The sequence below is a fragment of the Sylvia atricapilla genome, chromosome 2 (genome assembly GCF_009819655.1).
Source record: "Sylvia atricapilla isolate bSylAtr1 chromosome 2, bSylAtr1.pri, whole genome shotgun sequence".
Taxonomy (NCBI): Eukaryota; Metazoa; Chordata; class Aves; order Passeriformes; family Sylviidae; genus Sylvia; species Sylvia atricapilla.
The window spans coordinates 93,548,848-93,563,572 of NC_089141.1; the positions used below are offsets into that span (position 1 = coordinate 93,548,848).

At 34.7% G+C, this 14,725-nt stretch overlaps 1 protein-coding gene across 4 annotated transcripts in view; it reads right to left on the reverse strand.

Moving 5' to 3' along the window:
* Positions 1 to 4,112: 4,112 nt before the first annotated feature.
* Positions 4,113 to 14,725, reverse strand: part of NLGN4X (neuroligin 4 X-linked) — a 101,533-nt gene continuing 90,920 nt past the window's right edge. For all 4 annotated transcript variants that reach the window (XM_066313837.1, XM_066313836.1, XM_066313839.1 and 1 more), the window contains 2 exons: positions 12,807 to 13,596; positions 4,113 to 5,053 (listed from right to left, as the gene is read on the reverse strand). In XM_066313837.1, the coding sequence (XP_066169934.1) occupies positions 4,204 to 5,053; positions 12,807 to 13,596 (1,640 nt within the window). In that variant the 3' untranslated portion in view covers positions 4,113 to 4,203. The remainder of the gene's footprint in view (positions 5,054 to 12,806; positions 13,597 to 14,725) is intronic.

Genomic DNA, 14,725 nt, shown 5'->3' on the forward strand with positions numbered 1-14,725 from the left:
TATGTGATATTAAATACCATTAAATTGTAATACTCTTAGCAAAGGCAAAATAGAAACATACTTATCTGCATATTTATATTTCAGATAGTAAAGGAATAAAATAACACAAGGTTCTGAAGATGTTCTTATTTTTAAATGTGAAACTGTATAGTTGAAAATATGCTAGTTTATTGAGTTCACCCAGAAATTTAAGGGGAATAGTTAACAGAAATTACACAATTGTAACCCCTTTTTGTGTGCATGAATTATCTCAGAGCAAGATGTGAAATTTGAAGTGTACCTGTAATTAAACATATTTGCTGAAAAACTCTAAATCTGCAGTTTATTCGCAAAAGCTTTATATACAAGTTCAAATTTCAAAATTCAAGCTGCTTTATTAGGTCAGTAGGTGCATGTTTCTACCTCAGAAGCTTGATTCTTCATATCAAAATTTTGATATGAATAATCCAGACTTGGATTTTTGCAAATACTCTTCACTAATATGCTCAAAATTCATCAAATGATATTAGTACCTCTATTCAGCAGAATAGTTACTGAATATAATCAATACTCAGTTCAAATTACTCAAGTGTCTACATACCTTTCCAGTGAAAGGAAACCTTGTTGATAAAGAAAATCTGACATCATAAAAGAAAAAAACTATTTACTTACTCAGCCTTTGAAGGAAGAATGATATTTACATCCTTGCAATATATGTAAATACCTTAAATGCAAATGGGTAACATATGTTGCTACTCTTACATATATTTTTTCTAGCAAACTCATTGTTTATCTAAATTTAAAATATAAAACTGAAGTATATTGACTTGTGAAGCTTGACATATTAGATTTATCTGCATTATTTTGATCCCTAATTTGGAAGATATATTTTTTGCATTTTTCAGCTGCTAAGCTACACACGAATACGGGAAACTGTTTACCCAAGCTTTTTTTTTTTTCTTTCTTTTTTTTTTCAGTGTTTCAGAAAATAATAACAAAACAATTAAACCATTACTTCAATGGGAATTGCAGTGCATACAAGTAATAAATATCTGGAGCTTATTTTCTTATATCTTCATTGTCTGAGTTGTTTTCCTTTTACTGGCAGGCTTATAGAACTACAAAAGCCATGAAAACTCAATGCTAACTTAAAAGTGCAACCTTTCTTACTTTAATATTTTATACTGAGTATCAAGGCATTGTTTACAATAGGTAATGAAATGGTGATGGGGCAGAAAACACACCTCTGAAAGATTTTCTACACAAAACGATGAACACGTAGTTCTTTGCACAAAGCATTAGAAAATACCGTGATATTTTATTATTAAAAATGCTGCTGAAAAGTTTATACATATGTGTCCAGCCATATATATCTTCTATCATTACTTAAGGCAAAAAAACCAAAATAATTGCAAAACAATAACAGAAGAAACCATTGAACCCTGTGTGCCTCTTAAGGACAAGAATATAAGCCTGGGAAAGTACTTTTGTTTTTCTTTGACAGTTTCAAAGTATATTTTGATATCATTATTATAGAATTCTATGAAGACCCTATAAATCTGTTCCCTCTATAAATCATACATCAGTCCAGATGTATCAAATTATTAAATCAACTTGATTGTAATTACTTTTAAAAGCTAAAATCATTCACTTACAGGAACTTTTTTTACCCAAATGTCACAAGCCTGACACAGTACTGTACATATTGCTAGCAGAAGACAATTGGAAGTACTAAACAAATACTGTAATTCACATTACAAACATACCCAACTGATTATGATGCCAAGCATCATTACCTCTTTTTTTTTCACTTTTTTTTTACCTTTTTTTTTTTTTTTTTTTTTTTTTTTTTTTTTTTTTTTTTTTACTTTTTTTTAAGCCTTTTTTTAAGAGTTATGAACTGCTGCATCTCAGCTGAGGCATTACATAGCTGGTGGAAATGGCCTGGTATAGAGTCAGCATTAATATAGAAGGTGATGGATTAGTGAAAAAAAAAAAAATTAATTTTCCTATTTCTACTAGCTGTAATGTGGGGTTGCTGCTTCATCACATTCCAACCTGAGCTCCCAGGTCAGATTTATAGCACATTTGATGCAGATAAAGATTATATCAGCCACATGTTGCATTTTTATCATGTCATTATCTTTTTATTTCTTTCCTTCAGAATTTGCTTTACTACCTGCTACAACAAAGAGTTGTGCAGATGAATAGACCTCAGTGAATAACCTTGTCTTTGATTTTATTCGTAGGGGTGACTATTTCAAGGTATTTCATTAGAAAACAAAACGTGTAGAAGAACAAGAAGAGGTACAAGGCATCTTGTGTTAATTGTTATGGGACATATGATATCAATGCAGTTTAGTTGTGAATTAAGAGTAGAAAATATGTCTGGGATAGTCATGTCCAAATGCAGACCAATTTGTTCAGAGATCTTTGGTTACTATCTCTCAATGATGGAGTAACTTTCAAAGACAAAATATAAAGCAATCTTCATCTGCAAAAACTATTTTCCAGCTTTTCGCTTTCAAATCAGTTGTTTGAATCAAACTGCTAAGTTACTTTGATAGCTCTGCTTGGCCCATGTTTTTCTAGTGAAGGAAAGGCAGAAGGGAATAACCAGATAATAATTTTGCCTTTCCTGTGTGTGATGCTCCCTGGGATTTTCAGTTTTGTTCAAGTGCAGGATTGCTCTGCTTCTCTCTCCATAATGCTCACTGACTGTGGGACTGCGCAATGAATCAGTAAATAAGAATTTTCTGACAGGTACACTCTCAAGCACAAAACAAGCTACTGGGCTAAGAAGTTCTTTACACACTCATCGCTCTGAACAGTTTGAAAAACAGCCAGCCAACCAACCCTGCATTTCCCAACTTTCAAATTGTAGTTTTATTTTGTTTAGTAATGCTGAGGAAGTGCTTTCTCAGCTGAGATTCCACTGAAACTGCTGGTGAATATAGGGCTTATTTTCCTTGCAGAAGGCTGACCAAAACACAGGCTTTTGTTGCTTTTGTCAGGGCACAAAACTCTTCCTAATGTATCACAATAGCCAAGAACTACAAACTGGACTCCAAATATATATTTTTGGATGTTTCTTGGTTCAATTCAACAAGCTTAAAATAGTAATACTTATCTTTTGTATTTTTTCTCTTTGTTTTCCAATCCATTGCTGTGTTGGAATTTAACAAAGGCTAACACAAAATTAAATTATAGAAAAAATGTTTCAGAAAAGAACAACAATCGCCTATGAATACTTTAACATGCACTAGTGTAACCTGTAAGAGAAAATACGCAGGTCACACAGACAACTGTATCCTCTGCATGACATCATGGCCTTATATAAATGAAACATGTTAGAAAAATCTCATGGTTTTTGTTAACCACTAGTAATTAAGAAGAAAATTCCTCCTTTGTTCTTGGAGGAAACAGAGGTCATATGACTAATGTATATACACATAGGTCACAATCGAATGCACAATCTTTCTAAAAGCTCTTTTCAAACTGAAAACATCAATAAAAGCTGCTTCCTTTTTTTGTTTGTTTGTTTGTTTTTAAACTCACAGCTATGTACATTTTTACAAAGTTTCTTTAAATATAGTTCAGGCTGGCAAGTCATCTCTTTGCACAGAACTATACGTATTTTACTGCATAGTCAGTCCTCCTCTTTTTTTTTTTTTTTTTCATTTTTGTTTTTAATAATAAAATTCTATTTTCCCCATCTGAATTACAGCTTCATATGCTGGGTAAAAGCCCATGGTGATGTCTTTGTTTAATCAACTGCCATTCATGGTATGGCACATAAAGAATCTTTTTTATAATTTTATTTATTAAAAAAACCAAAACAAAACACCTGTACAGTCACTGGCTCTGTGTTCCAGAAGACTCTGCTTTTCTTGTTACACTTAAAACACTATTTTAAATTACTTCTTCTGGCCTCAGCTTTCAATCAAAGTGGGTGAGCTCTTAAAGTAGTATCGTAACAGCAATGTACACTTTTCACATTTCACAGGGTTTGTAGTTGATTTTTAACATCTGTGAGTTTCTATGGGAAGGATCAGTAAGAAAATAATGACTGTCCTTCTCTTTTACTTATTTTTCTTTAGATTCTGACAAGGTGTTCAATGGATGGTATATAACTTTTTCCTCTTCTTTTTTTTCTTTTTATTTTTTTTTTCTTTTTTTTCTTTCTTCCAAGTGGCTTGTGAGGGTAGATGGGGAAGGGCTGAGCTATACCCTAGTGGTCGAATGTCCATGGGGCAAATTTGTACTGTTTTGTCCTCCACTGAAGGTGTTGAAAGTATGCAAAGGCTGCATTCCTGTTAATGTATTTGGAATCATGGTTATGGTGTTGGGTGTCATTAGCGGGATATCATCTGGAGACCTTCTCAAAGTGAGCGTGTAGTCAGGTGGACAGGTGAGTCTCAGTGTGTCATGGGCCTGCAGCGACTCACACTCGTGGTCATGTTCCAGCTGCTTCATCTGCAAGGACATGATCTCTTCATTCTGTATGTGTGCTATGTCGTTGGTGGTGTTCCTCTGGGGGCTGGGGCGCCTGTGAGTCTCATGACGCCGCTTGTCCTTCTTGTAATATAATGCAGCAAAAGCTAGAATATTGAGGAACAGCAAGGAGGCGCCCACAGCAATGGTGACGCTTAGCTCTGTGGAATAATCTCTCTTGTTTTCTATCAGAACTGTTGTATCCTCCGGAGCTGTTTTATGGGTGTCTTTTGAATGTTTGGGATTGTTGGCCGGTGTCATTGCTGGGCGTTTGGTGGCTGGCCATAATTTACCAGGAGAACGTCGGGTCACATACGGAAATGAGGTCATGTCAGGAGGGGGGACTTTAGTTGTTGTGGAAACATACTGAAATATTTCATTCAGGTTGTGAAGGTGTGGGACGAGCTCCAACCAGAAAGCCACTTTTGTTGCTCGATAGTGGTCACGAACTCTGGGTTTGAGGCCAATATGCAAATAAAGTTGATCTTTAGGATTGTATTTGGACCAGGCCACTTCTTCAAAGCGGTTGGGTTTTGTGTGGATGAACTTCGTGTCTTGCGGAACAGGCTGGTTTGGATCTCTAAAACAAAAGCAAACAGACAATATTACTGTCATTAACCTTCCCACAAAAAAAAAACAAACCAAAACAAAAGCAAACAAACACCAAACCCTCTCAATCTTACAGTTAGTAGTCTACTCAATACTTACAGTAACCTAAAAGCAGAAGCTAAAAACCATCCTTAATTGAAGAACAGCTGTTAATAAATAATCAAAAAGAAAATTACTTACTGTATAGAGCATCTCAGATACTATAATTATTTTTTTTTTACATGAAAATGCAGAAACCATAGTGTTTCACTTCCCTGCTGAAGTTCTGTGATTGAGTATCATTCTCCAAGGAGTGTGTCTTGGAGACATACCATCTTAAAGAAGTACTAAGTATTTCTTCTCGTAGTAAATGTGTAGGTTCAACCCTTCTTCAGGTCTGACACTAACTTTCTCATTTAAGGTACCACTACTTCCACTGCTGTAAGTAGTAAATATGGGCATCTAAGCCCTATAGTAATACTGGAAGTCCGTGTGTACACACAAAATTATACTGGCTGTGTATATTACAAGCAAAAAAACCTCTTCAAATACTGAAGTAGTAGGGCTAAGACATGTAGCTGGGAACCATTTCTGATAGTTTTCCTTTACTGAGCTATTAGTCCTCCTGTAGTTAAATATCTACTTGGGGAAAACAAACAAACAAACAACTTTGAACTAACTTGGTGTCACAAATGTTTCCATCATTTCCACTAGCAAATGACTACTTGAATGTTCCGTGTGATCATTGCTACGAAGTACTGTGTTTGATGGCAAAACCAAGATAAGAAATATTTTAGCTGAGATCAACCAGTTTTATAGTACTTAAGTTGTAGTAGAGATAAGAGTAGTACACATGTCAGAGATAATTTCAAAAATGGCAAGCCAAATATATTTTTTTCTTACAGTTTCAGAATAAAGAAAAACCAAGGCCACAAAGAGAATAAAGGTATGGCAATGTAAGCATATCCTTAAAATTTTAGTAAAATTTAATAGGATGAAAAAATAATAAAAAATTAAATAGGATGAAAAAATACAGAAAAAAACTACTAAGTTTAATAGTAAATTACACATTAATTTGAATCATCTTTTCTAGCAATGAGTACTTTCTGTGATTTTGTGATATATTATCCTGAGAGTACATTATTTATTTCCTGTGCATTACCCAGAAATTTCCATTCTCCTTTTTATTCATTCATATGCATTGGTTTCATGTCCTGTGAAAACAATTCTAATATTTTCCTTTTCTTCCAATATACAGTTATGTATATTCTGGGAATACCAAACCCCACCACTATACATTTTAAAGCATCTTTTTTCTTTTTCCATTTTCAAAAGCCTGTGAATCTAAAAGCCTACTTTAGCATTCCTTTGCTGTACATAAAGAGCGATTTTTTTAGTTCTTAAATGAGACAAGTAATTTGACCTCAAAAATCTTATGATTCCTATATTCTTTTTTACCTGAAAGAATATATCTTACTTTTCTTTGAGAGAATATTATCGTTTTTCTGTATAATTTTGGTATTTTGGCCTATTTATGCTTGTGGGTTTAGTGTCTAGGGTTTTTTGGGGGTGGTTTTGTGTAGTGATTTAAAGAAAAATAATTGAAACATATCTACTCATTCCCATTTCAATAAGATATAAAAAATACAAACTAAGGATTCTGAAAGTGCTACCATTTCTTTTCCTTCTTTCTTTCTTTCTTTCTTTCTTTCTTTCTTTCTTTCTTTCTTTCTTTCTTTCTTTCTTTCTTTCTTTCTTTCTTTCTTTCTTTCTTTCTTTCTTTCTTTCTTTCTTTCTTTCTTTCTTTCCAGTTAGCCAAATTGTGTTAGTTCAGGAAAAAAAAAAAAAGGTAATTTTTTCGTAATTATTCATCCCAGTTCAAACTAGAAAAGGAATATTCCCTTCCAAGCAGAAGGGAAACCGATATATGCTGCTACTATGAGAGATTCTAGCATGCACTGAAGAAGGGAATAAAGCTATTTCTTCTGTTATTAAAAACAGACTGGAATATCTGGAAAATCTAAGCACAAAGATATTGGCCTAATTCAATTTATCTACTTTGAAAAAGCTTTGGAGTTCAACATATAAATTCTAAAGCAAATTAAAAATCAATAAGGTGATGGAAATGCAAAACATTTTTCTTGTCAGAAACTCAAAATACTGCAAGAGTTCTGACATAAAATCTTGTGTCTTCCACCCTTGCTGTTCTGATTGTCATCCCAAAAGACTCTGGGAATGGTCCTAGAGAGAACAGATTCCGTGAGTTAGCTCTTGTAAACAAGTTGCAGTTGCTACACCATACAGGAGATGAAGAAGCTGAGCACTCATTTTAAAAAGCAGCCAAGTTGGACATGCACTTTCAAAATTCTTTGTGGTCCTATATAAGTGATTATTATCATCAAAGCAGATGATTATTTTAGCAAATAACATCTTTTTTTTTTTTTTTTAAATTAGCACTCTCACTGTGGTTCCTTCCAACTTTACCTATTTTGTAACCTGTTATTCCCTTCCCCTACAAAAAGCCTACAAAACAAGTAAATATCAGTCTCCTTTTCCCTCTCTTCCATCCTCTACTTCCATCTGTCATTTTTAACTATATTTATTTGGTGCTGCCAGTTATGCTGCTACCTCCTCCAAACAAAAGAGAGAAAATAACATTACATGAGTCTGGGCTTGTATTTGAATATTTGTTTACATGGCTCTGTGTGGGCATGAAGTTGTCCATTGAAACAAGAAACAGAAAAAAATCAGCCATCCCTACAGACAAGTAATTTATTTGCTGAGGATATCAGAGCTCTGCCATTGACATCAACTCTAAGGTTAATCACTTAGAAAATTACTAAAATGGTCTGAATACTCTCTCTGAATTGGGAAGATAAATATCTAAATTATTTTGAGGGTTTTTTACAAGGAATAGGAATAACTAAGTCCAGTCCTAAATAAAAAATCTAAAAATGGCCTTAGATATATCTTGGTTTTATAGACTAATGATAATTTGCCAAAAATATTCAGTATATATAAACATGAGAACTTTTACTTTCTTTGGCCATCCTGCTAAGCAGAAAATTCATGAAGTTACAACTTATGACTTTTTGAGTTTTTTTCCTGGGGTGGTTGGGCAGTTTATCCTACTATGAACCATTTTCCAGTTTTATTGGTAGGCATAAAATGTAGATGTACAGACAATCATTTCTTCTATCAAATCATCTGTTCAACCAAATTCTTGATCTGTTACTTTCATTTCAATTTTTCCCTTGCCTTTTTAAAACTCTCACAATTCCTTTGTGTTTCTAGATGTTCTTGAGGCTTAAGCATGTAATTTCATAACAAAGGCTTCCAGGAAACCTTCCTTTAAAAATGCACTGCAATCATGATGGTGACAGTATAATGTGAACAATATATTTCCAGTTCTATACTTCTCACAGTATTGGCTCTCATAGGGAGGAGATTTCTTGTTTCCCAATTTGTCAGTTGGTAGGGAGGCTTTTTCTTCTTTTCATCCGACTACCATAACAAGATTGATGATTATTGCTATTTATTTTGCTCTCTCGTTACTTATTTTTACCACCTTTAGAATCTAAACAGCTTATCCATCAAAAAATGTCCCCATCATGAAATGCCTGAACTTTTTTTCCTTTTGAGAGACCATGTCTTCTCTAAGGTATATTTTTGTTAATGTGCAGAATAATCCCATTTCACCTGTCACTTTTTTCCTCCCATTTTCAGTGTGCACTAATTTTGCACAACTTAAGATATTTTTGTATATTGTCATTCAATTCATACCTCATGAGCTAGAGATGTAAAATTAAAATATGAATTTTTTTCTCAGGTGATATTAAGTAAATATGTCTGCAATGTATGTATACTGAAAAGCAACACACACTCCTGTTCACAAGGTAGATTAGTAGATGAGCTGGAAGGCAAATGAAGGAACTAGGTATTTTATATCTAATGATATTTTCATGGGAAGAATGGTGAATTAAGAAGTTTTCTCATATCCCAAATTCCTTATAAGATGGTGAAACAGCATTTGTGTTTTAACTACTTTTGCGACACCATTGACTATCACCCAGGACAATGCAACTGTTGCATTAATGTATTTGAAATGTTTTCATCTCAGAGTGTCTCCAACACTCTGAAAGGCCTCTAGATTGTTTATTTTCTTTCAGTAGTAATCTTTTCTCTATATGAAAAAAAAAAATAGGAGAGAGAAAAACTGGATACAGTTTTTCTTCAGAAAAAACATCAAAAAGAAATGCAACAGGCTCATAAAAGAGTTCACTGAGAATTGTTTTGAAACTATGCTTTAAAAATTGCAATTTTAATCATGTCTTCTATTAGGCAACCAAACTGCATATAAAACACAGACGTTCTTAATAACTCAAGCTGTTCTTCAGAATCAATGGTAGCAAAATAATTCTGGAGTATTTATCTAAAATACAAAGACAACAAAGATATATCCGCTAGACCTTTATCTTTCCCAATACCAACAGAGGTAGAGATGGATGGACAGGAGCAAATGCAAAATACTATAATTCCTCAAAAATAGGGCAATTTTTAGAAATCTAAAGATGCCTCTAATGAGAGCATTGCTTTGTATCTACTGTGTGATTTCTCTTGTGAAGAAATCCTTCTTCACAAGAGCATAGCTGGCAGAGTATCTATGGAGGACTGGCACACATCCCCTCATGTTGTTCACTCTTCCCCTGATGATGTGTCTGCAAAGGTGGTAACACAACCCTGACAAACAGAACTCTTGGCATATAAAATTACCATTACAGTTAGGATAGCACTACTGGCAGCAAACTGAAGTTCCAAGTGCACCTCTTAATGAAGTTCTCACATATAATTTTGTGCATTGGGGAATTCCAAACTGTATTTTCATGCAATTTTTGTATCCCAAATGTAGTATCTCAAACTTACTCTTTAATAAATTGTTTTCTTATTTCTAAGGCATGTTGGAAATATAGGTTTTAAAAGGCCAAATGAAAAACTCTTAATAATAATCATAATAATAATCATAAAAAAAAAAAAGAGTCATAGCTAGGTAGAGAACGGAGGATTAGCAAAATGCAGCTTCCAGGCATTCATTTCAACACAAACTATCTGCCATTAAACACTTTAATTGTCACCTACTGTTTGCTAACTTCAGTAACCGACTTCTGAGTTAAACACAATAAAAGCACCATGCCCTGTGTTGTCTTTCACCTACTGATTTTACAAGATTGACCTGCCCTCCAAACCCAGCCTTGGCAGTAGGCCCATTAAACAATGAGTCCTTTTTAGCAACGGATGGCCAGTCATTAAAAGCCTAGCAAAACCATCTGAATGATGCACCATCTGAGCCATAATTGTACAATAAGTACCTGGATGCAGCCTCTGTGGGAGAGTGATAGAGACTGGAAAAGTCTCAAACACATTAAAAATAAATAAATATATCTGCAGTTTTAATGTTCAGAGCTTACATACAGGGAAATGTGAAATAATAAAATCTTTCATTTAAAAGATTTTTTATGTGTTGCCATGGGTACAAACACAAAGCAAGACAAGTTCTATCATAATAAGGATGGGAAATGATCAATAAAAAATAGAAAGGGAAAAAAACCCCCAAAACAGAGCTCCCAGCAATGCAGTCTTGAACTGTATCACTCATCTTGAGAGTTGAAGGATATGAGTGCCTACAGAGATTCCAGACTGCAAATGAATGAGTAGAGTGAACAGTTACCCCAGAGATCCCTAGATGGCTCTAGGCTTTACATGCTACAACCTTTGCTTTTCTGTTTGAGGAACCAGAGGTGCAGAATAAATGTAATCTTACAATATTATTTGCCTCCAAGTATTCCCTTGTTCTATTCAGAACAATTAATCATTGTTCAACCAACCAAAAAAAAAAAAAAAAAAGGCACTATCAAGGTAATATGTGTTGTTCTTTTCATTTCCTTTTCCTTAATTTTGTTGTTCTTTTCCTTTCCTTTGAAAACTGAAATTTTACAGCTAGAGGTCATTTCTAATGACACATTTTTAAGACTGCCTGTAAGGAGGTGAGTCTATAATAGAATATATACCTCTTTCCTGCCTTATCAGCAATGGGAAAGTTTCAGAAATGACTAATGGCTCTCTCAAAGCACCAGTTTTTGCCTTTAGGTATAGTTTTAGAGAACTATAGTTATAGACAACTGGGTATAGCCTGCTGAAATTAGTTTTCAAGTAGCAACAGCTGGAAAGTGCTTGAAATTATGAGTAATGGTGACAGCTGGGACTGTGAGAAGTTCCTGTCAGTCTCAAAAATTGCTTAAATACAACTTCTTAATCTACAGGGAGTAGTCATAAAGTAATTGTAAACAATAGTGAGACCACAGAGATCTTGCATCTGCATAATAATTCCAATGTTGTATATTTGTAAGGACCTGAAGTCCTCTATGTATAGATGGCATTTCATCTACCAAAATAAAGACAAACTGATGGTGTCATCATCTCTGAGCATGTGGTACAGTCATCATGCGGCTTTGTCTGTCCATAAACTAAGATTTCATCACAAAGTTTGCTCATCCCAGTACTGATGACTTCTTGCTGCCAAATGCGCCTAAATATTAAACAGTTCGTTCACTTTTGTTGCTGCACTCCAGGGTTTCTGCATGCTTTTGTAGCTGTTTGTCCAATATGCAGTGCAACAAAAGATTTCTTTTCCTTGTAAATTGACCTGAAGCATGTAATTGGTTTTTACTCAATTTATGCTTGAGGATCTTGTGAAGATTGCAAAATCTCTCTCCTTTGAACATCATTTAGATTCATGGAAGGCTACAAGGGCTGCTAAAGCCTCTGAATGTTTCACAATAGGCATCTGAGTTTTTCTTATATAGCTGCACACTGTTCGCTGCAGTGCAGTAAAGCTGCAGTTTCCAGAGCCCAATCCTGCCATTAAACATTCAGTGGAAAGATTTACAGCCCCTTTGTGCCACAAGTATCTTTGTTTTAATTCAGTACTGAAGACTCAAGGTTAACAAAAAAAAAGCCCTTGACGCTGAAGTAAAACACTGCAATACTCTTTAAATGAACATTATAGGAAGAGAACAGAATTTATTAATATTGCTCAAAGATTAAGCTGGTTTGAGGGTTGTTTCGTTGATGTTTACAACTCTATTTCAGCAAAATATCGATGTCTTTATTTTGCTTCATAAGCAGAATTATTTTAATTTTTTAACCTTCTCAAAGCAAAATTTATATCTGAGTCTCTTTTTCATTCCAGTCAAGTATTTATTATTGCCATTATAGCCCTCAGAGGGAAAAAAAATTTCCAGTGTCTGCCTCTCTGTTCTAATTCCTCCCTGAGTTCTCATCCCTGTGAAGGTCGCTGAAAAACAAGAACTTCCTTTCTTTTGTAGGAGATAAGTGCTATCTGCCTGACAGTTCCTTCTTCAAGTAGCAGACATGTTGCCTCTGGTTTTTCAGTATCTCAGTGAACCACCTTTTCTCTGAGACATGCTTTTTGTCTTAGTAATCGTCCTATTTTTTGAACCAAAAATACAGTGTGTTATTATTCTCATTGAGCTACTGAAAGAAAATAGTTTGAGGGAACATACTAATTAAAAATCTATTAAATATGAATGAGCCTCATTTACCTCCTATGTTAACACAAATATTTTTATACTACTACTTCAAAATCTGATTTTGAGGCCACTAGAATGGGATACTGACTATTTTAGAAGTATGCTATCAACAAAATAAGTGCTAGAGGTCAGACTTACCCAGTTTTGGCAAAGTTAGTCCAGTATGTCATAACCACTGCACTGAGCATGACATCATTCTTGGAAAAGTTGCAGTTGAACAGTTCTGTGGGACCAATCATAGGAATCCCAAACACATAAGGGACTTCATCACCGTGAGCTGAATCAGCCCAGCTGGGTTTCATTTCACTTTGGCAATGGTGATAAAATGCATAGAAATATGTTGGAGATCCATACTGGGCATGCAGGTCAGCCGTGGCAACAGCTGGAGCAACCCACTGGTGGTCTGTAAAAAGAGCAACCAGGGTCTTCCGTCTTGTTTCAGGGTTTTCTTTGTCTGCCCAGTCAGTGTACATAAATTTAATGGTCTCTCGCAGTGTGTCCTTCCCTTCTGGATAACCATATAGATTGTCCACAAAATTGGAGACAGAAAAGTCAAAATCATTGGGAGAAACACCATCTTCATTGTCTACAATGCCATCCACAAATTTTAAGCCTTCCCCTTGATTCACACCCAGCATTATATCATAGTTAAGGAATTCCCCTTGCTCCATTAGAATCTGAGGGTCATCTGGAATCACGTCTCCATCTATCACAGGCCCAAAGGCAATGTGGTACGTGGCTGGAGTGATAGTCTGTTGAATGAGTTCTTTGTAATTCTTATTCCGCAGACATTCAACCAAATCAGTGGTATCCAGCATGTCGCAGCCCACTTTATCTGCCAATATCCGAGTGTACTTGGCAGGCTGATAGTTCACTGCCCAGCTGGACAGGGCTGTTCCACTCTGTATGATTGCCTTTTGGAACAAACCTGCAGGTGCAAATTGTTTAAATACAGATCCAATTAGATATTTAAGAAATATATATATATTTTAATAAATGAAAAGTATTTCTTAGTAAAGGAAACAAAGCTTTGATTATAGAATCCCTAGAGGATGCACACAGTGAAATTTCAAATCAATTTCTGTAGATCCTACTCACTGCTCCCTTTATATGCTATGTAGAATAGGCTACTAATTAAAATCTCTCATGTTCTTGATGCTCACACACATAAAGCATGAAGATTTCAGGTTACCGTTTCAAGAGCAAAGCCTATTCCTGTACTGCAGTTTCCTTGTGTTTTTGATGGAAGTCCTCTGGCTTTGCCACATTTGTAGTCCTGTGAAAATTTCTTTGAAGGACTGGCAACTAAATGCAATCATATGCTTTTTGCCATGTAAATGACACTCATTAATGCGCCTTTCAGTAGTTTAAAGGTCAAATGAAAATTACATGTTCTCATTTCCTTCACAAAAGCCATGCATCATACTAACTTGAAAAAATATGGTCTATTAAAAGCAAATTTATACAATTGAATCTTCTATTCTGACACTGTCTTTTCTTAAAATTATTATTGTATGCATATGTTAGCACTGCATACATATTAAATTTTGTGTATGTGTAACCCCGCCTATATGTTGAAATCTTTTTTTTTTTTTTTTTTTTTTTTTTTTTTTTGCAAGAGAGTAAGATGATATTCAATGGTTCTTCCTGGTTGTTTTATGTAATAAAAAGAGAAATAAAAAGCCAGTGTGAAGAGCTTCTTTGTTTAAAGCGCTGAAAGGCAAGGGGAGCTTGCTGGTGAATCTGTCCCATCTGTTGTTTTTTTTTTCTGGTAAGACCACTAAAATGACCTATTTTATATTTAAACTGAAATACGTGGGTGTCCTCTCCACATGGTTTCTACTGTCAAGATCTCAAAATGTGAAAGATAGTTACAGCTACAACAGCATGTGGGATTTTTGTTATTGTACCTTTGAAGATGATTACTGAATGCACACAGTACAAAATTTCAATTATTGGATCAGTTAAGTTTTACATGGTTCCATCTGCTTGATTTTGGCATGGCTTGCTCAGCAGTTATTCACTGAAATTTTATTTGTATCAATAGACTGAAGTGT